The sequence below is a fragment of the Peromyscus californicus genome, unplaced genomic scaffold, assembly GCF_007827085.1.
Source record: "Peromyscus californicus insignis strain IS unplaced genomic scaffold, ASM782708v3 Scaffold_19__1_contigs__length_69161282, whole genome shotgun sequence".
In the NCBI taxonomy this organism is placed as follows: Eukaryota; Metazoa; Chordata; class Mammalia; order Rodentia; family Cricetidae; genus Peromyscus; species Peromyscus californicus.
In genome coordinates, this window is record NW_026294491.1 from 4,836,250 (window position 1) to 4,854,749 (window position 18,500).

At 54.7% G+C, this 18,500-nt stretch overlaps 2 protein-coding genes and 1 long non-coding RNA gene across 7 annotated transcripts in view; 2 read left to right on the plus strand and 1 right to left on the minus strand.

Annotated features, from left to right (window-relative positions):
• The window catches only part of Scube3 (signal peptide, CUB domain and EGF like domain containing 3), a 33,709-nt gene extending 20,967 nt beyond the window's left edge, over positions 1 to 12,742 (plus strand). For 2 of the 3 annotated variants that reach the window (XM_052744389.1, XM_052744390.1), the window contains 14 exons: positions 310 to 426; positions 1,130 to 1,255; positions 1,510 to 1,626; positions 1,760 to 1,864; positions 2,126 to 2,242; positions 2,550 to 2,702; positions 2,935 to 3,150; positions 3,498 to 3,659; positions 3,865 to 4,032; positions 4,512 to 4,673; positions 5,012 to 5,209; positions 5,630 to 5,782; positions 5,886 to 5,965; positions 8,954 to 12,742. In XM_052744389.1, coding sequence (XP_052600349.1) covers positions 310 to 426; positions 1,130 to 1,255; positions 1,510 to 1,626; positions 1,760 to 1,864; positions 2,126 to 2,242; positions 2,550 to 2,702; positions 2,935 to 3,150; positions 3,498 to 3,659; positions 3,865 to 4,032; positions 4,512 to 4,673; positions 5,012 to 5,209; positions 5,630 to 5,782; positions 5,886 to 5,965; positions 8,954 to 9,103 — 2,024 coding nt within the window. In that variant the 3' untranslated portion in view covers positions 9,104 to 12,742. The remainder of the gene's footprint in view (positions 1 to 309; positions 427 to 1,129; positions 1,256 to 1,509; positions 1,627 to 1,759; positions 1,865 to 2,125; positions 2,243 to 2,549; positions 2,703 to 2,934; positions 3,151 to 3,497; positions 3,660 to 3,864; positions 4,033 to 4,511; positions 4,674 to 5,011; positions 5,210 to 5,629; positions 5,783 to 5,885; positions 5,966 to 8,953) is intronic. The other variant, XM_052744391.1, reaches the window with a different exon arrangement.
• On the minus strand, positions 6,246 to 14,532 carry LOC128114422 (uncharacterized). Its single transcript, XR_008219764.1, has 2 exons — positions 14,436 to 14,532; positions 6,246 to 8,567 (listed from the first exon to the last, which is right to left on the minus strand). It is a non-coding gene; the product is annotated as an uncharacterized LOC128114422 (long non-coding RNA).
• A 152-nt stretch (positions 14,533 to 14,684) lies between these two features.
• Positions 14,685 to 18,500, plus strand: part of Znf76 (zinc finger protein 76) — a 29,069-nt gene continuing 25,253 nt past the window's right edge. The window contains exon 1 of one of the 3 annotated variants that reach the window (XM_052744394.1): positions 14,685 to 14,975. The gene's annotated coding sequence lies outside the window, so the exon portion shown is untranslated. Of the gene's footprint in view, positions 14,976 to 16,667; positions 18,491 to 18,500 lie in introns of those variants that run through there. The other 2 variants (XM_052744395.1, XM_052744397.1) reach the window with 2 other exon arrangements.

An 18,500-nucleotide genomic window follows, 5' to 3' on the forward strand; every position in this document is an offset into this window, starting at 1 on the left:
GCAGTGTTAGCCACAGGCAGCCAATGGTACTCCTTCCTCCTCAAAGACCACAGCTCCATGCTAGAGCACACAGCTTGGCAGGGGGTGAGAGAGTTTTCACCACAATCCAGATTCTTCCAGATGTGGTCTGCTGCAGCTCGGTCATGACCCACACGTTCCAGACCCTGACAAACTCCAGGCAAGGGTCACAGGGTGTTGGTCCTGCTCAGTCACAGATCTGGAGGCAGTCCAGGGTCTCCTTCAATGCCAAAGTCCTTCACCTGAGCATGGGTCAGACAGACTCAGGGTCTCAAACCCTTGCTCTTCCAGACATAGATGAGTGCTCCTTTGATCGAACCTGTGACCACATGTGTGTCAACACACCAGGAAGTTTCCAGTGTCTCTGTCATCGTGGCTACCTGCTGTATGGTGTCACTCATTGTGGGGGTAAGCCAGCAAGCTTCCCAGCCACCCCAGTCCTCAGCTCTCCGCCCTCCAATGTCTGGTGTCCCCGTGCTGGCTCATGGTAATAAGAAATCCCTGGGTGCATGTGTCATGTCTGCATCCAACATGATAAAAAAGCTTCCCCAGGCCAGCTGGCAGACAGGGCACCAGGGAACAGCACCCTGCCAGCAGGATGTTTATTTTAGGGTTTCATGAACTCCAGGCTGTAGCCAGAGGTGAGCCCGAACTCCTGATCCTCATGCCTTCACCTCCAAGGGTTGAGACTGCAGGCGGTCCCCCACCGTGCCCAGACCCTGCCTCCTGAATTCTACCCTCCATCCCCATCACTATTCCCAGAGACCCGCCCTCAGGCTCTAGCCAGTGAGAGGGTGAGAGCGGAAGGCACTGAAATGCTGCTCAAGTTGGCACCCGCTCAACAGCGTCTTTGACTAGGGATAGAGAGAAGAGGAAGAAGTTTGAGCTCTCCACAGGCCAGAGAACCCTTCAGTGTCTTTGTGAGACTATTTAACATGAGCTCTCCCTACCTGACAGATCTGTAAATACACACTGGATCTCTATAAGGTATTCCCTCACCTTGCATAGCTCAGTGTGTCTAGACACTTACCAAAGGTCCTCACTTGGGGCCCAGTCCTGGCTCCTCCTCCTCCACCACCACTGCCAGTCTGTTTCCCTGCTCCTCCCACAGATGTGGACGAATGCAGCATCAACAAGGGAGGCTGCCGCTTTGGCTGCATCAACACCCCTGGCAGCTATCAGTGTACCTGCCCAGCGGGCCAGGGCCGCCTTCACTGGAACGGAAAGGATTGCACAGGTGCGTGGTGCCCTCTGCTGGCCAGACCTGGTAATGCTGTTTCAGGGGAAGGGTGGGGTCTGGTGGGAAGATGTGTCGGGGAGAAGGGTGGGAATGTAGCCAGCTGGGCTAGGCATGCCATTTCTGTTTAAGAATGTGTCCTTGGGCACATCTGTAGTTCTGCACATAGATAACCTCTTTTTCTGAATTGACCATCTGAGGGAGAAGGTGGGCGAGGCCTGTTCCATATCCTCAGGCCTTGGTTCCCTTCCTAGAGCCAGTGAAGTGTCAGAGCAGTCCTGGGGCCTCAAAAGCAATGCTTAGCTGCAATCGGTCTGGCAAGAAGGACACCTGTGCCCTGACCTGCCCCTCCAGGGCCCGGTTTTTGCCAGGTATGTGGGAAGAGGGGCTTGGAGAGCTTGGGGGAGAAGCTGGCTGTTGAGCAGCTCCTCTGTCCCCCTGGGGTTCTTGCAACCACTGGAGGCTGGGAGGCGGGTCAGAGTTGTGATAGGCCCCTTCTCTCAGAGTCCGAGAATGGGTTCACCGTGAGCTGTGGTACCCCCAGCCCCAAAGCTGCTCCAGCCCGAGTCACCCACCCTGGAAACAGCACCACCTCCAGCTACTGCCATGGTGAGCAAAAAGCCCCCCCCCCCCCCCCCCCCCCCCCCCCCCCCCCCCGAACAGCACAGCTCTTTTTCACTCATCCCCTGGCCTGACTTCTTCCTGGACCTCACGTGTCACTTCGTGATTCTCTGCCTTGGCCTTCTATACTGATACCCTCGGCTTTCCCATCCTGCTCTCCAGCTAACCCTCACTGCCCAGCTTTGAACCACCTTCCGCTGCAGCCTCACCCCTGCCCCAGGCTGCGCTGAGCTTTTCTCACCCCTCCAGAGGCTGCAGCGCTGTCAGTTAAGCAGCGGGCCTCCTTCAAGATCAAGGACGCCAAATGCCGTTTGCATCTGCGGAACAAAGGCAGAGTGGAGGAAGCCAGCAGAGCCCCAGGGCCAGGTCTGGACCGCACTCCGATGGGTCCCACCGAACTCTCCCGCACCTCAGCCCGTCGGTCCTGTCCAGGGAGTCACCTGTACCCTGAACTCTGGACAGAAAACGGGGCGGGGGGGAGCCATTGTAGACTAGGGCCCGAGAAGTCCCCCACCATCCCTTCCACTGGGTAAAGTAGACGAGGAGAAGGCTGCAGGCAGAGATGGGCTCAGGGCTGCCTGGGCTCAACGGAGAAATGAGAGCCAGGACGGAGAACTCTGTCTGACGCAGCGGGAGCCCCCGAGTTTGGAGTTGACACGGCCTCTGTTTCTAGGTTCCCCTTGCTCCGATTGCCAAGTCACCTTCATCCACCTTAAGTGTGACTCTTCTCGCAAGGGCAAGGGCCGACGGGCACGGACCCCTGGCAAGGAGGTTACCCGGCTCACCCTGGAATTGGAGGCTGAGGTCAGAGCGGAAGAAACAACAGGTGGGCCTATGACACTGTCGGGTGGAGGGCCAAAGAGGCAGCCACCAAGCCTGGGTCAAAGGAGACAGTCCACAGAAGGGGGCACCTGTGCCTTCGGCCCGTGCGATGGCGGCAAGCAGCGAGCTAGCTCCTGGACCGCCTCTCTCCCGTGCATCGGCCTCCTGCCACTGCCCCCTGCCTTCCGCTCTGACCACTCTCGTCCTTTCTTACTCCTACAACCATCCATTCCCAGCTGGCTGCGGGCTGCCTTGCCTCCGACAGAGGATGGAGCGAAGACTGAAAGGGTCCCTGAAGATGCTCAGGAAGTCCATCAACCAGGACCGGTTCCTGCTGCGGCTGGCAGGCCTGGACTATGAGCTGGCCCACAAGCCAGGCCAGGTAGCTGGGGACCGAGCAGAGCCGGTGGAGGTCTGCAGGCCCGGGCAGCACCGGGCAGGCACCAAGTGTGGTAAGAGAGCTTGATGGGAAGCCAAGGGTGTGGGGGGTGGGGGAGGCTTAACTTGGCCCTGGCTCAGAGCGGAGCCGGACCCTTTGCCTCAGGTGCCGATCTCAAACGGGGAGGCAGTGAAGACCCTCCTGACCACTGTCCTCCCTTCCCTGGTCCCAGGCTGAAATCTAGGATACTGGGCAGGGCCAGCTGCCCTCCTGCACACAGATTTGACCTGCCCGCCTCTCTAAGCATGATTCTGTTAGCTTCCTGACAGATTTCCCCCATATCTGGAAGAGTGGGAAGGGGAGTCTTAGGCCTGGGTGGTGGGAGATGGGGGGTGGCTAGCGCGGCCGACTCTCCCTCAGTCAGCTGCCCGCAGGGAACGTATTACCACGGCCAGACGGAGCAGTGTGTGCCATGCCCAGCGGGCACCTTCCAGGAGAGGGAAGGGCAGCTCTCCTGCGACCTCTGCCCTGGGAGTGATGCCCATGGGCCTCTTGGAGCCACCAACGTCACTACGTGTGCAGGTGCCAGGGGAGCAAACGCCACAGACTGGGCTGGGGTGGGCACTGGGACGGCCATGGGCATGGGGTTTTCCAAAGGGCAGGCCCAGGCTCCAGGCCACTCTCCTAGCTGATGTCCTGTTTGTATGCCTCTGTTCCCTGAGACTGGGGTGACCCCGTGGAGTGACAGGAACCACCCCATCAGAGTTGGGCCCTTGCTTCACTGCAGGTCAGTGCCCACCTGGCCAACATTCAGTAGACGGGTTCAAGCCCTGCCAGCCATGCCCACGGGGCACCTATCAGCCCGAAGCAGGACGAACCTTGTGCTTCCCCTGTGGTGGAGGCCTCACAACCAAGCTTGAGGGGGCAATTTCCTTCCAGGACTGTGACACCAAAGGTGAGTAGGTTACTTATTCCACCAGGGGCCTCCCTGGCATCCAAAACTTTCCAAGTCCCTTGCACAGCAGACCTGAGTGTGTTAGTCCACCATATTCCCTGGAAAGCAAAGCCCCAGTTGCCCAACCAAACACACCGTCTTATTCCCAGAAGCCATTTGCCGGCCAAACGCGGTGATACAAAGTAACTAGTAATCCCACCATCAGACTGCCGTTCCCCTTCACCGGCAAGTGAGCTCCTCCATCTGCCTGACACTGCCCAGTGCCTGCAGGAGGAGGGCTGGAGCTGCAACCAGCCACTCTGCAAAGTCTTTTCCCCACCCTTAAATTATGACCTGACTGGGAAAGGTAGGGACCCCGGAAGAAACTTGGGAGCCCCTGATCTCCTGATTCTCCATGACAAATGCGTCCTGCCCATCCTCCGCCCAGATGCCCACTTCCCTACCGTCTTAGCTCACGCCTCCTTCCCTCCTGCCTGCAGTCCAGTGCTCCCCGGGCCACTACTACAACACCAGCACCCACCGCTGTATCCGCTGTGCCATGGGCTCCTACCAGCCACACTTCCGGCAGAACTTCTGCACCCGCTGCCCGGGAAACACAAGCACCGACTTTGACGGCTCTACCAGTGTGGCCCAGTGCAAGAGTATGCGGCAGGCCAGCCTGTGGGAAGTGGAGAGAGCTCGGAGCCGTGGGCATGGGATAAGGGGGGGGGGGAGGATGAACCAGCAGCAAGTCCGACCTCCACATGGTCCCAGTCCCCTCAGTCTCTAGGCCAGCTGTCAGGCTAAGGCCTGTAGCACCCTTTCAGGCATGAAAGGGCAGGAAGGAGGGTGGACCCAGAACTTGAAGAGCAGATGGTGAACTAGCATGGTGGCTACCTTATATGCCTGTCCTCCGTCTTCACACTCTTCAGCTTGCTCAGCATGGTCCCCTAATGACGCTGCATCCTTTTCTTGCTCTATCTCCGGGGTGTGGCTGCAGATCGGCAGTGTGGTGGGGAGCTGGGTGAATTCACTGGCTACATCGAGTCTCCCAACTACCCGGGCAACTACCCAGCGGGCGTGGAGTGTATCTGGAACATCAACCCCCCACCCAAGCGCAAGATCCTTATTGTGGTCCCTGAGATCTTCCTGCCATCCGAGGACGAGTGTGGGGACGTTCTCGTCATGAGAAAGAACTGTGGGTGACTGCAGAGTGGGCTCGGGGAAGGGCAGTTGGAATTTGGTTGGGAAAGAGGAAGAGCTGGGGCAGTGATGTTGGGAACCAACGAGAGCAGATGTGAGCAAAGCCTTGGGGACAGCAGCTGGTACAGGACAGCAGCTGGCACAGGACAGCAACTGGCACAGGACAGCAGCTGGCACAGGTTTGGTGGAGAGTGGCGAAGAAGCTAGTCTCAGGCTGGGCTGCCAGTGCTGCTGAACGCATGAGCTCTAACCCTAGCCCTTCTGTCGTTCTGATGGTGTAAATGTCAATTTTAATACACCACGTGATCGTGTAGTTTCAGTGTGCAGACTAAACCTGGGAACGATGTTAGAGGGAGTGTGCAGCACGTGTCGGGGAGGGAGCCCCAGTTTTCTGACCTGACGTTTGCCTTGCCAGCCTCGCCATCCTCCATCACCACTTATGAGACCTGCCAGACCTACGAGCGTCCCATTGCCTTCACGGCCCGCTCCAGGAAACTCTGGATCAACTTCAAGACTAGTGAAGCCAACAGTGCTCGAGGCTTCCAGATTCCCTACGTGACCTATGATGGTGAGCAAGGACAGGAGGGGTGGAGAGGAGGGTGGGTCTTGTGAGGGAACCAGGGGAGCAAAGAGTTCCCACCCTCAGCCCCCAACCCTGGCTGACTTTACAGAGGACTATGAGCAGCTGGTGGAAGACATTGTACGGGATGGCCGGCTCTATGCCTCCGAAAACCACCAGGAGATCCTAAAGGCAAGTGAATGTTCACTATGGCAGCGAACGTAAATGGGCACACACCAATGTGCAGGTAAAATGCTGAGCGCCAGCCAGCAGGACATCCTGTTTCCTGGCTCATCGACACTCCCCAGATGAGAGAGCTGAGGCACAGGAAAGAGCTCACCTGTGGCCGGCCTGGGCTCTGAGTCTAGCTCCTAGAACTGTAGCGTTACCACGCTGTGCCACACCTTCGGGGGAAGAGAAGGTGAGAAGAAGTGTCCTCTACTTTTCCCATCAAGAAATGCAGGGGACATAAAACGTAGAGCAGTGTTTAATTCGGGGTTTTAGACCAGGTCCTATGTGGTTCAGGCTCAACTCCAGCTCCTGCTGCCTCTGCCTCCTAAGTGCTGGGATTATAGATCTAGAGGAAAAGAGACATTTCTGACATTGAGGAATGAACAACGCCCTGGGTCTATGGAGTCTGGCCGTCTGGAGTGGTGCTCACCTTTAATACCAGCACTCAGGAGGCACAGGCAGGTGGGTCTTGGTGAGTTTGAGGCCAGTCTGGTCTGTACATGGAGTTCTAGACCAGCAGGGATACACACAATGCCTTCCAAAAAATTTTTTTTACTTCATTTTTAATTATGGGTATTTGTGTGGATATGAGCCTGTGAGTGCTGGGAGGCCAGGGGCATCAGATCCCCTGCAGATGGAGTTACAGGCGGCTGTGAGCCACCCAATATGGGTGCTGGGAACTGCACTCAGGTCCTCTGCAAGAGCAGTATATGCTCTTAACCTCGGAGCTCTCTCTCTAGCCCTGAGCATTATTTCAAATCGAATGTAGCTGGGGGTGATGGTGTGCACATAAGGTTTGGACTATTGAGGAGCTGCGGTGGGAGGATCGCTTGAGCCCAAGAGTTAAGAGACTAGCCCGGGCAACACAAAGGACTCCATCTCCAACAGCCAATCAGATGTGCAGCGCAGCCATCTTTTACACACAGTGCGGCTGCACTAGGTCCGGTGGTACGCACTGTTAATCCCGGCACTTGGGAGGCAGAGGCGGGCAGATCTCTGTGAGCTCTGGGTCAGTCTGGTCTACAGTGAGCTTCAGACCAGCCCTAGCCACACAGTGAGTCTCTGTCTCAAGACCAAAGGACAGTGTAGTACAACCGTCTTGATTAAAGTGGAGTTGAGAGGCTGGAAGCCCCACCTATTTCAGAAATCTGTGGGTACAGCCTAGACGGCAGGAGATGCATTGTTAGCTCTGTTGGGTTTGTGTGGGCATGTGTAGTGGGGTGGGGAATATGTGCATGTGTGTGGGTCAGGACAATTTGGAGGACTGCTTCTCTCCTCCTCCATGTGGGTCTTGGGAATTGAGCTGAGGTTGCCAGTGCCTTTTCCTGGCGGCTCTAAGGCATGGTCCCTGGCATCTCGTGAGGGGGCAGGAGACGCCAGGAGGAAAGGGCTTGAAAGGAGCTGTTGGGTGACTGAGGAGTATTCCACACTAGTAAGAACGGCGGTAGTGGGGTGTATTTGAGGACTACAAGAGCCCTGGTTCCACGGGGGAGAAAGAGTGGAGGAGAAGCAGAACACCACAAAGGACACACAGCTGGCATGCCGCACAGAGGACACACACGCAGCTGGCATGCCGCACAGAGGACACACACGCAGCTGGCATGCCGCACAGAGGGCACACATGCAGCTGGCATGCCGCACAGAGGGCATACACGCAGCTGGCATGCCGCACAGAGGACACACACGCAGCTGGCATGCCGCACAGAGGGCACACACGCAGCTGGCATGCTGCACAGAGGACACACACGCAGCTGGCATGCCGCACAGAGGACCTGACTTGTATTGTGAGTGAGGAAAGAAAGCAGAGGGCGGGGAGTGTAACCAGTGGTGGAGAGATGCTTGTCAGGTCCGAGGCCCGAGGCTCGGCTCCCGGCACCACAGTTACTGTCATATTATAAAGAGAGTAAACTTTCACCAGACAGGATGTACCTGCCTGTAGATCCAGCTACTGGAGCAGCTCAGGTATGAGGACCATTTGAACCCAGGAGTTTAAGATTACCCTACACAAGATAGCAGGGCCTCATGTCAGGAAAGAAAGGCCAGAGAACAGAAACAAAAATGTGTTTCAAACATGAAATAAACTAATTAAACACCCTACTGTAGCTGCTGTGAAGAGACTGATCTATGGTGGGCCAAGGATGGAGATCAAGCCCAGGCCTAGTCGCTCACACCTCTAATCCCAGCTATTCAAAAGACTGAGGCAGGAGGATGGCATGTTCTAGGTCATTTGGGGCTACAAAGTGAGTTTAAGGCCAGATTGAGCAACTTAGTGAGACCCTGTCTCAAAAGTAATGAGAGAGCTGGGGGCATAGCTCAATAATTGACTACGTGCCTAGGGCTGGAGAATTGGCTCAGCAGTTAAGAACATTGGTTACTTCCTGCAGAGGACCTGGGTTCAGTTCCCTGCACCCACACAGTGGCTCATTACCATCCATAACTCCAGTTCCAGAGAAGCCAACAACCTCAACTCCAGTTCCAGGGACTCCAACAACCTCTTCTGACCTCCTCTAGCACCAGGAATACATGTAGGGCATGTACACGGGTGAAAGGCACATAAGTAAATCTAGAAGAAAAAAGAAAAGAATACTTGTGTAGGTTCAACCTCAGTAGCATACGAAACAGAACAAAGAAATAGACCAGCTATTGAAATGGTCTAAGGGAGAAACTATGGTAGCTTGGCTCAGAGTGGCAGCCACTGAGATGGCACAGACTGGTCAGCCCCTGGGTGTACTCTGAAGGAGTCAACAGTTGCTGTAGCTGTGAGAAAGTGGCTCACGATGGCTCCGCAGATCAGGGCCCGAGTAGCAGAGGGCCAGAGCTGCCATTAACGGAGCTGTGGAATTCTGATGGTAGGAAGAGTCCAGGGGTCACCTCTGGGCACGCTCAGTGTGAGATGCTGTTAGACATAAAGAGGGGCTGCTGAGTAATGCCACTTGCTGTCTTCTGCAGGACAAGAAGCTTATCAAGGCCTTCTTTGAGGTCCTGGCCCACCCTCAAAACTACTTCAAGTACACAGAGAAACACAAGGAGATGCTACCAAAATCCTTCATCAAGCTGCTCCGCTCCAAAGTCTCCAGCTTCTTGAGGCCTTACAAATAGTGCCCATGGGCCCAGAGATGCAGATTCCAGAGCGCCGACCCCCCTGGCCCTCAGAGCTGGCACCCCAACCTCAGACAAGAACCTGTCCTCTCCTTTTGGAGGAGAACTATCACTACACCAAGCACTCTCCCCTCCTGTCTTCCTGGTTACCTTGTCTTCTCTCTTTCTCTCTCTCTACTTCTTTCTTACATGTTCCCTGGAAAAGCCATTCAGTGCTGTCCCTGTTCCCCCAGAGGGGAAGAAATAGAGCCCATCTCACCAGCTCACATCCCCGGCCCCCATCCATCTTTGGAAGGGTGTTGGAGGCCCAGAATAGGATCGGGTCTGCTAGGAAGTGGGGGTGGGGAAGAAAGGCTTCTGCCATTCTAGGGTTGTGCCTTGCTAGCCAGGGGCCAGAATATCCCCACTGTGCTGCCCAGAGTGACTCTTTTACAGCCCAGAGTCCTGCCAAAGAAGCCTTTGACATAGCAGCTTTATGCCAACACGGGCTGCCGGGCACACAGTTTGAGCCCTGGGGTGCCCACACAGTTGGCGTTCTTACCTGACAGCTCTTCTCATCTGCCTGCCTGCCTGGGGCTGACTCCATAGGGTTTACAAGTGCTCCACACCACTAGGGGGCGGGGGAACCCTGGCTGGGGAGGGAGAGCAACAGGCATTATCCTGTGTGCCAGAGCCCCACTGGGGCTCCCAGTGACGATGCTCCCAGAAAGCCGGGTTTGTTTTTTTTTTTTAACCATTGCCCAAAACAGAAAGAAAAGAAAATTATGTCCTAAAGGACCGGCCTGCAGAGCGAGTGGAGCCAGCCTCGGACCCTAACCTTTTCCCTGCCAGTCCTCCCTGGCCCAGCCATGCCCTCACCCCACCCAAGTGCTCCGTGGGGGAGACTTTCTCCCCTTGCTAAGTGCATTCCTTAAAGAAACCTGCCATTGACCATCACCAGCCTAGACCTTGCTCCAGTTTTTCCCTTGCAGCCCTAGGTGGCTTGTGGGCTTCACCAAAGAGGACCCCACTCTGCAGCCAGCCTGGAGCTGCCTACCTCTGGCCTCGGGCTGTGGGCAGCAAGAATGTGTGTGCCCTTGGCAGGCTGCCCGCCTATCCTGTCCACATCTGAGAAGTGCAATCATTTCTAGTCTTTCTGTGTCGTCTAGAGGGAGGGGGTTTGGTTTTTCTTTTTCCTCTCGGCAGAACCCTATTTATAGCTGCCCAGGAGAGCAGAGCACATTGGGAGTGGTGGGATATCAGTTTGACTCTCATAAGCCTTGAGCGCTGGAGCATCTCATGGATCTCTGTCCTACCTGAGGCCACCTAGAACTTCAGGGTCCTCCGCTGTGCGGAGCCAGGGCAATCCCTCGGAGGTGCCGAAAGTGTAGGAGGGCGATTCTGGTAACTTGATGAAGCAGGAAGGAGGGGCTGTTGACTAAGGTGCCCTTGCCATCTCTGTGCCTATGGATTCATGGTTCTGATGCAGATGGACTGGCCGGCAATCCACTGCGAGCAGGGGACATCTACCCTGTCACTGCCTTCTGTTTCCCTGGCATGCCAGGGAAGAGGATCAGGACAAACTCTAAGGATGGCCAGCTCAGGCTCCCAAGGCCAGAGAAGGCTGGGGCAGCCTCGGATAGGACGGTCATCCACGCATGCAGCTGGTGACGGGACAAGAAGCAGGCATGTGCCTGACACTGGCCACCTGCCTCCTGAGAGTTGACTTCCAGCCTGTTTCAACTACTGGTTTTCAAAAGGAAGAAGAACCAAGTCCAGGCCCTGCATGTGCTCCACCCTTAACCCAACTGCTGCCTGGAAAATCTCCGATTTGCTCCTTCTAGTTCCCTCAAGGCTGTGGTCCTGGACAGTCACCAGCCACCAACTGACTCCTCAGGTCCAGCTCTAGGTGACCGCCAAGAGAGTCAACACTGAATGGTCTGATCCACACACATACCAGCCAAACAGCCAAGGCGATCAAAGCTGCTTTCCTGGCCATCTGTTAGACACCACCATGGGGTGGAGTGGGTGGGGGTCTGTCTGTCTGTCTGTCCGGGTCAGAGAGCTGTTGTGGAGCTGTTACATGGCTTCCTACCAGGGTGAAGGGGCATTGTGGGAATGTCTCTACTTCTCCAGAAGTGCCACAGAACAGCCCCAATCAACTTGGACCATCCTACCAGAAGCAAGGCTAACTTTGCGAGTCCTCTCTCCCTGCCATTTTGCCCAGCTCCTGGAAAGCCACATAGTGAGTGCCTCCCAGTGTCTGCCATTAGGGCACAGTTCCTCCGTGCTCCCTTTCCTGTCGTCCCCCACACACGAACACTTCCTCTAGTCACGCATTGTTTGGCTGCTGGGACTGCACATGACTTCATGGTACAGAGAGAACAGGCCACCAGGCCTAGGCAATATCAAGACGGCTAGAGGAGAGCAAGCCGCTGCTGAACTTGGAGGAAACTGGCCCTGGGGCACCTGCCTATGGGGGCTCAGAGGATGGAAGAAGATAACAACTCAGGGACTTTCTAGGAGGAAGTGGGAGAAATGCGAAGATGGTGTGAACAGGAACCCTTCATCAGCTGACCCCGAAGAGGCCACAGGACCACGGCACCTCATTCATCTTAGCACAACCCTGCCCTTACTGGAGTTCCAGCGTGGGAAGTCATTTCCATGAGGCTCCTAGAACCAAGGGACACATCTCAAGAAGGTACTAGGATCCTCGGCAGCACAGTGATGCTTCTGTAGCCCTCTGCCTCTGTTTGTATTGTCAGGCCAGCCAACGCCTAAACCTGAGGTCACTCTCAGAATTAGGAGAAAACCGACCAGAGCCTGGACTTGGGCTGCTCACCCTAAGCCTGTAGGAATCCTCAGAGGATAGCCACTGAGTTATCAGTGCTCCTGTGTCCCCGAATGTGGAGGCTGAGAAGACTCGGATGTGTTGCTCCAAGTTCAGGTGGACAGGCTGGGCTTTGGCTCTTACGATTCTTTGTGAGTCTGCGAAGTGTTCTCCACATGCATGTTTGAGGTGACTCTTGAATGGACTAGGAAGTCAGTGAGCATCTCACAATCTCAATATGCCAGAAAAGCTTAGGGAGCACTCAAGGATTTGCATTTGCTGCTCTGCTTCAAAATGACCGTCTCAAAGCAGGGGAAGGGAGGCAAAGTGTAACTGCCCCCAGCAGAAAAGGTTAACCTGCCTGGCTTCTTTCCCAAGTCCAGGAAAAGTGGAAGTAAACACCACCAAGGAAACCTTCACACTGGACCCGTCTCAAAGGTAGAACAGCCATTATTTGGACTAGGAATCCTTGAAGAATTAGAGGGAACAGAAGCCCTGGTGCCGCTGGCAGCTCACCAGCACAAAACAAATGGTAGTAGTTTGGACACGCTAAACATTTTGTTCTGTGTAAGCTGAAGTTTCAGAGGATAATTATCATGTGGAAGGCTTTTTTTTTTTAGTGCAGAAGAAAATCTCAAAATACTGTCTTTATACCTGCCTTCCACTATACCGATACAGTGAGCATCTCACAATCAACAATAAATAGCAAGCAGTGTGGTTCATAGAGTATTTTGCACTTGGGGAAAATATGTATCTGAACCTGTAAAACGGAATGTTTGGATTTTGTATTGTCTTTTTTATATTATTAAAATACTAAGTGGAACTCCTCAGTCTGGCACGCATCTTTTCCACTGCGACAACTTTTCCTATAGCTGGGGAGGAATTGTAAATAGTCCAGGTATTATGACTCCCAGACAGGGCTGGCTCCTTCCTCCCCCAATTCATCTTTTCTTCTTTCTTTCTTCTTCTTCTCTTTCTTTCTTTCTTTTTGGCTTTTCGAGACAGGGTTTCTCCGCCTATCCTGGATCTTACTCACAGAGATCCGCCTGGCTCTGCCTCCCGAGTGCTGGGAATAAAGGCGTGCGCTACCACCTGGCTCCCCCAACTCATCTTATTCCTAATGACTTTGTCTACCTTTAAAAGCAGTATCAGGAACTTCCCTTGCTGAGTGTGGTAGAACATGTTTGTCTTTAATCTCAGTATTCAGGAAGCAGAGGTAGGAGGACCAGCCTGATCTATTACATAGTGAGTTTCAGGCCAGCCAGGGCTACATAGTGGAACCCAGTCTCAAAAAAAGATGGGGTTGGGTGGATATTTAAAGTATTGTGTTTTCCTGGGGCTCGAGCGATGCTTCAGTTAAGGGCACTTGCTGCTCTCCCATAGGACCTGAGTTCAGTTCCCAGCACCCACATCAGGTGGTTCTTTACTGCCTATAATTTCAGCTCTAGGGGATCTGATGCCCTCTTTTGGCCTTCACAGACATATAAACTAATAAAAAACAAAAATAACTCTTTAAAGCATCATTCCTTTTTTAAAAAATTTTTGAGACAGGGTTTCTCAGTGTAGCTTTGGCTGTCCTGGAAACTCACTCTGTAGACCAGGCTGGCCTCAAACTCACAGAGATTATTATCCCTCTTAACCACAGTATAGACTGTAGAACCTGGCCAGGATACAAGTTCTCAGACATCCATAATTAAGATGCCCCATTCCTAGCACTTCCGGTCGCCAGACTGTGTTCTTTTTATGGAAGATGGTCTTGGCCACCAAAATTGTGAAATACAGATAAGTCAGCTGCTACCATCATCACTCTGCCTGTAGGCCTTGGCAAGCAATTCCCAATTCTTTATAGATAACAGCCTCACTTTAGTCCATAGTCACTTCAGAGGATGACTTGAGGAACAAGGGAAAAAAATGGCCTGAGCAATTAATACTTTGGGTTGACCCACCAGAACCCTGGGCTCGAAAAAACCAAAAAAAGAAAAAAAAGGGGGGGGGGCAGGCCCTTGGTTTTGCTCTTCACATTGCTAGCCTACCAAGAGGAGCGGTTAGTTTAGAAGCTGGTGGAGGAATGAGTGGGCGCCCAGGGACCTGAGGAGACTGGCAGGGTGCTCTACCTCCGTGTCCATCCACCACAATGTCATCTCTCAAGAAAGGCAGTCTGGAGGGAGCACCATTCCTCAACAGGGGCTGTCAGGGCAGCTTCCCTCGGGGGAGGAGGAACGTCAGGGCCCTTCTTCCTCTGGAGAGAGGAGGGGCGTCCCTAAAGGCACACCATCCCTCACCAACGCGCACGGTTCCCCAAGGCACGGCCCCCCAGAACACGGGACAAGGGCAGTACCGCAGGGAGCACTGTCAGGGCGCTGTCCCTCAGAACGCTGTCCTCCAGGGCATCCTCCCACAAAGTGCAGAGAGGACTGCCCCTCCAGGGTGCCATCCCTCGGGGCGCGGGGAGGACCGTCCCTCCGCGCCCCGTCCCCTCGAGGCTCCTCGGCATCGCCCTCGGCGGTAACTACCTAGAGATACCTGCAATGGCTTCCTCGGGACCGACTCCCGCCGCGCAGCCTCCCGCCGCCGCCGCCGCCGCCGCCGCCGCCGCCGCCGCAGCCCCGCCGCGGGTCCCTACCCATTGCTATGGCGACCGCGGCCTCCACCCGGCCGGCGTCGTGACGTCATCACGCCCTCCCCGGGCGCCCCGGCTGGCGAGGGCCGCGTCACCCGGCGGCCAGCCGTGAGGGAAGCAGGGGCGGAGCTCCGCGGCTCGCCCGAGGAGACCTGGCGGCCGGGGCTCCGGGGCCCGGGAACCGGGATAAAGCAGGCCGGCCGCCGCGGCGGAGGGGGGCGGGCTGGAGCGTGGCCCCGCGCTGGTCATCCGGGTTCCGGGGCCCGGCGGAGGCCGCGCCGGGAGCCAGAGGGAAGTGCGGCCGCCCTGGAACCTGGATATCGCGCGAGGCAAGCCGCGCGCGGGCGGGCGGGCTATGGCGCAGGCGGGTTGCGGGGCCGGCGCTGGTGGCAGGGCCCGGTGCATGGCGGTCTGTCGGCGGAGTCGCCCTCGGGGGCTGTCAGGTTGGTGGCCGCGGGGAGAGTGGGTCCACCGTGCCCCGAGGCGGGAGGCCGGGCGGACGCGGGGCCCCGGGAAGGTCCGGAGCCCGTCGTGCCCACCCTCCTCGGGCCCTGGCCGGGCGGCTGGGCCTCCCTGGACGGTGGCCTGGCCCCACCCCCACCCAGGGTCCCTGCCCCCCTATTCCGCCCTGGACTCCTCCCCCAGGACTCCCAAACCCCACCCCGTGACCGCGCCCGCCTCCACCTCTTTGACCCCCATACACACACACCTCATCCACTCACCGCAGCCCTTACCAGGTGACCCCTGATTCATTGACTGCTAACCCCAGCCCTGCTTCTGGACCCACCAGCCTCAGTCCTGATACGGTGATCACACAGCTCCAAGACCCCCCCACCGTCCCTAGTGACCCCTAAACTACCCTCTGCGGACACCCTTCAAACCTCTCCTGGCTACTGCAAATCAGATCCCCCCGTTAAGTTTCCCACCTGCTCATCCACGTTAACTCTCGCGACCTTCGCCCCGTAACACCATGATCATCTTCACCCCACTGACACCCCTCTTTGACCACCCAGCCTCCAGTGTCAATCAGCACATAACGTAAGCCCCACCACCACCACCACCATTGTGGTGCTGAAGAGGATATGGAAATGAAGTATCAATGGAGGCATCAGAGAATTCTGGATTGAGTGTGTGGTCCCAGGTTCAAGTTCAGATTCTATCGTGTTGGGCTTTGGGAACCTGGGAAAGGTCCTGTCCTTATGCTGGACTTCAGCTTCTGATCAATATTGTGATATGATTGAGTTTGATGATCTCAAATGTTTTCTTCCAATTAAAGTTCCGCAATTCTTAGGCAAGACAAAAATAGAGAACTTTTTTGGTACTCTGCCCTAGAAGTGCCCCAGGGTCCACTTGCTTCATTGAATCATTTTTCTTCATTTCCATGACCCTACACTTAGTTGTCTCCACTCATCCATCCCTTTTGCTCGGGCTCTATCAGTTTGTGAAAGCAGTGTAGCAGAGAGCCTCCCTTTGGGATGTTGACATCATAAACTTGGCCATTCAGCTGTGGAACTTTTGGCATACCCTTTAAAGCCTTTCTGACCCCTTTGTCACTATTCTGCCAAGGGAGGATAGTAAAATGCCCCCAGTAACACATGCAGAACGTTCAGCAACATTGCTGGCCCACAGAAAACCTTTAAGGGATAGCAGTTGTTTTTAGTGAAGGTCTTAACTGTCCTGGGACAATGAGCACATGGCCCATACCATCACTAATGCTGCCATCTTGGAATCCCTGTCCCAATCTGATGAGGGCTCCTTACCTCCTGGAATCCCTGTCCCAGTCTGATGAGGGCTCCTTACCTCCTGGAATCCCTGTCCCAGTCTGATGAGGGCTCCTTACCTCCTGGAATCCCTGTCCCAGTCTGATGAGGGCTCCTTACCTCCTGGAATCCCTGTCCCAGTCTGATGAGGGCTCCTTACCTCCTGGAATCCCTGTCCCAGTCTGATGAGGGCTCCTTACCTCCTGGAATCCCTGTCCCAGTCTGATGAGGGCTCCTTACCTCCTGGAATCCCTGTCCCAATCTGATGAGGGCTCCTTACCTCCTGGAATCCCTGTCCCAGTCTGATGAGGGCTCCTTACCTCCTGGAATCCCTGTCCCAGTCTGATGAGGGCTCCTTACCTCCTGGAATCCCTGTCCCAATCTGATGAGGGCTCCTCACATCCTGGAATCCCTGTCTCAATCTGATAAGGGCTCCTCACCTCTCACTTTCACTTTCATAGCTCCTTAATAATGATTGCCTCTCCCCCCAGCAACTACTGTTATATCAAGCTTTATTTATATAAAATAACTCTACCTCTCACAAGCTCTAGGTATTAGTTATATCGTCACCACTCCCTCCCCGACTTTCCCTGGGAGTTGCTTTAAATAAAGGAATCTGGAATTCATACATTTGAGCCATCTCAGAAAATCTGCTAACTCCAATGCCTCTCATATCCCGACTTCCTGGCTTCCCAAATTCTCCTCAGACCCTTGTTCCTCGCTCTCTAGTAATTCTTAAGCTCAACATCAGCACCTTTCATGACCCACAAGGGTTTCTACTCCCTTTGCCCCACGACTTAATGACTTTTCTCATCCTGTTCATGACTTTCGACCTCTTTTCCCCTTAGACCTTGCCCCTTCAGTGGGAGGGACGTATATACCTTTTTTAAATTCCTGTTTGAGGCTCTTGTAATAAAAGATTAACAAGTGAAAAACATGTAAGTTTATTTAGTATAACTTATGCGATGGAAGGCTCTCAGTTAAGGAGGTGGAGATCTGCAGGTTAAACCCACATATTTTCATTCTAGACCTGCAGAAGATGGCTAGTTCAAGAAAAATGTAAGGCCGAGAAAGTGCACTAAATGGGGGTAGGGTAACATAACAAGCTCCAGATGTCCAGGCTCTTACCTGTGGCCTGCATCTTTAAAAAGAAGGATGCCTTTTTCCGCTGGGTATAGGGAGGGCATCTAGCCGGTGATGGTCTTATGACTTGCTTCAGAGGAGAAGATAAGAGAGACCTTGGTTCTCGTGTCCTCAAATCACTGTGCTTTGGGGTAGCATGTCCTGAACCCAATTAACCTTAACACCTGTCATGCTAAGCAAGCACTGTACCACTGAGCCATATTCTCAGCCCCTGTGTCTGTCCTTTGCTCAAGTTTGGGACCTTGGGGCTCCCAGCTCTCAGTGGTGCCACTGACATTACCCCCAGTCCATTCCTGGTGCATAGGCCTGAGGCATCTGTGTCCCGATGCTATTGGAAGCCTGTTTGAGTGTGCATCCTAGCTCCTCCACTCACTTCTGCCATCCTCAGCCACATCCTGTTCCCAGAAACCTCTAATGAGTTTTTCCAGTGACCTTATAATATGCCCAGCTTCTGTGAAATGAGTCACTTCTGCCCAGCAGTCCCACTCATATATCTATGCACTTGCCCATTCCAAGAGCTCACCTTTCTGCCCGCACCTCTGCTCAGATGCTGAATCTCGTCCCTCATATTCATCAGATGCCTTTCGTACAGCGTCAACCTCCTCCTCCTTCTCTCTCCTTCTCTCTTGTTTCTGTCAGTGAGCTTCGTCACCTCACAGATCTTGGTAACAAGTTGATTACATTGTAACTCTCCCTCCCACATAGCTCTGCTCTGGCACTGGCACTCTCCCTGGCTCTGAGTTCTGGGGCTGCCGCTCTGAGTCCTGTAGGGCAGACATCCTATGCGTCTGGTTTGTCCTGAGAACTGCACTCTTCTCGGGGACCATCTGATGGATTCAGATACTAAGCCCCGAGAGGGCCTGTCTTGAGGACTTCCCTTGGAAGTCCTGCAGCATTGATTGGCTGTGTCTCCTGAGCACACTCTTGTTCCCAGCCTCTTTATGCAGTTGTTTTGCTGGAGATCCTCAGAGGATAGACTGTTGTCGGCTCCCCTGGCACTGAATTAGTCCTATTGTTTTCCAAGCCCTGGCTCCCCTCCCCCTGGAAGCAGGATGGTGAGTAGCA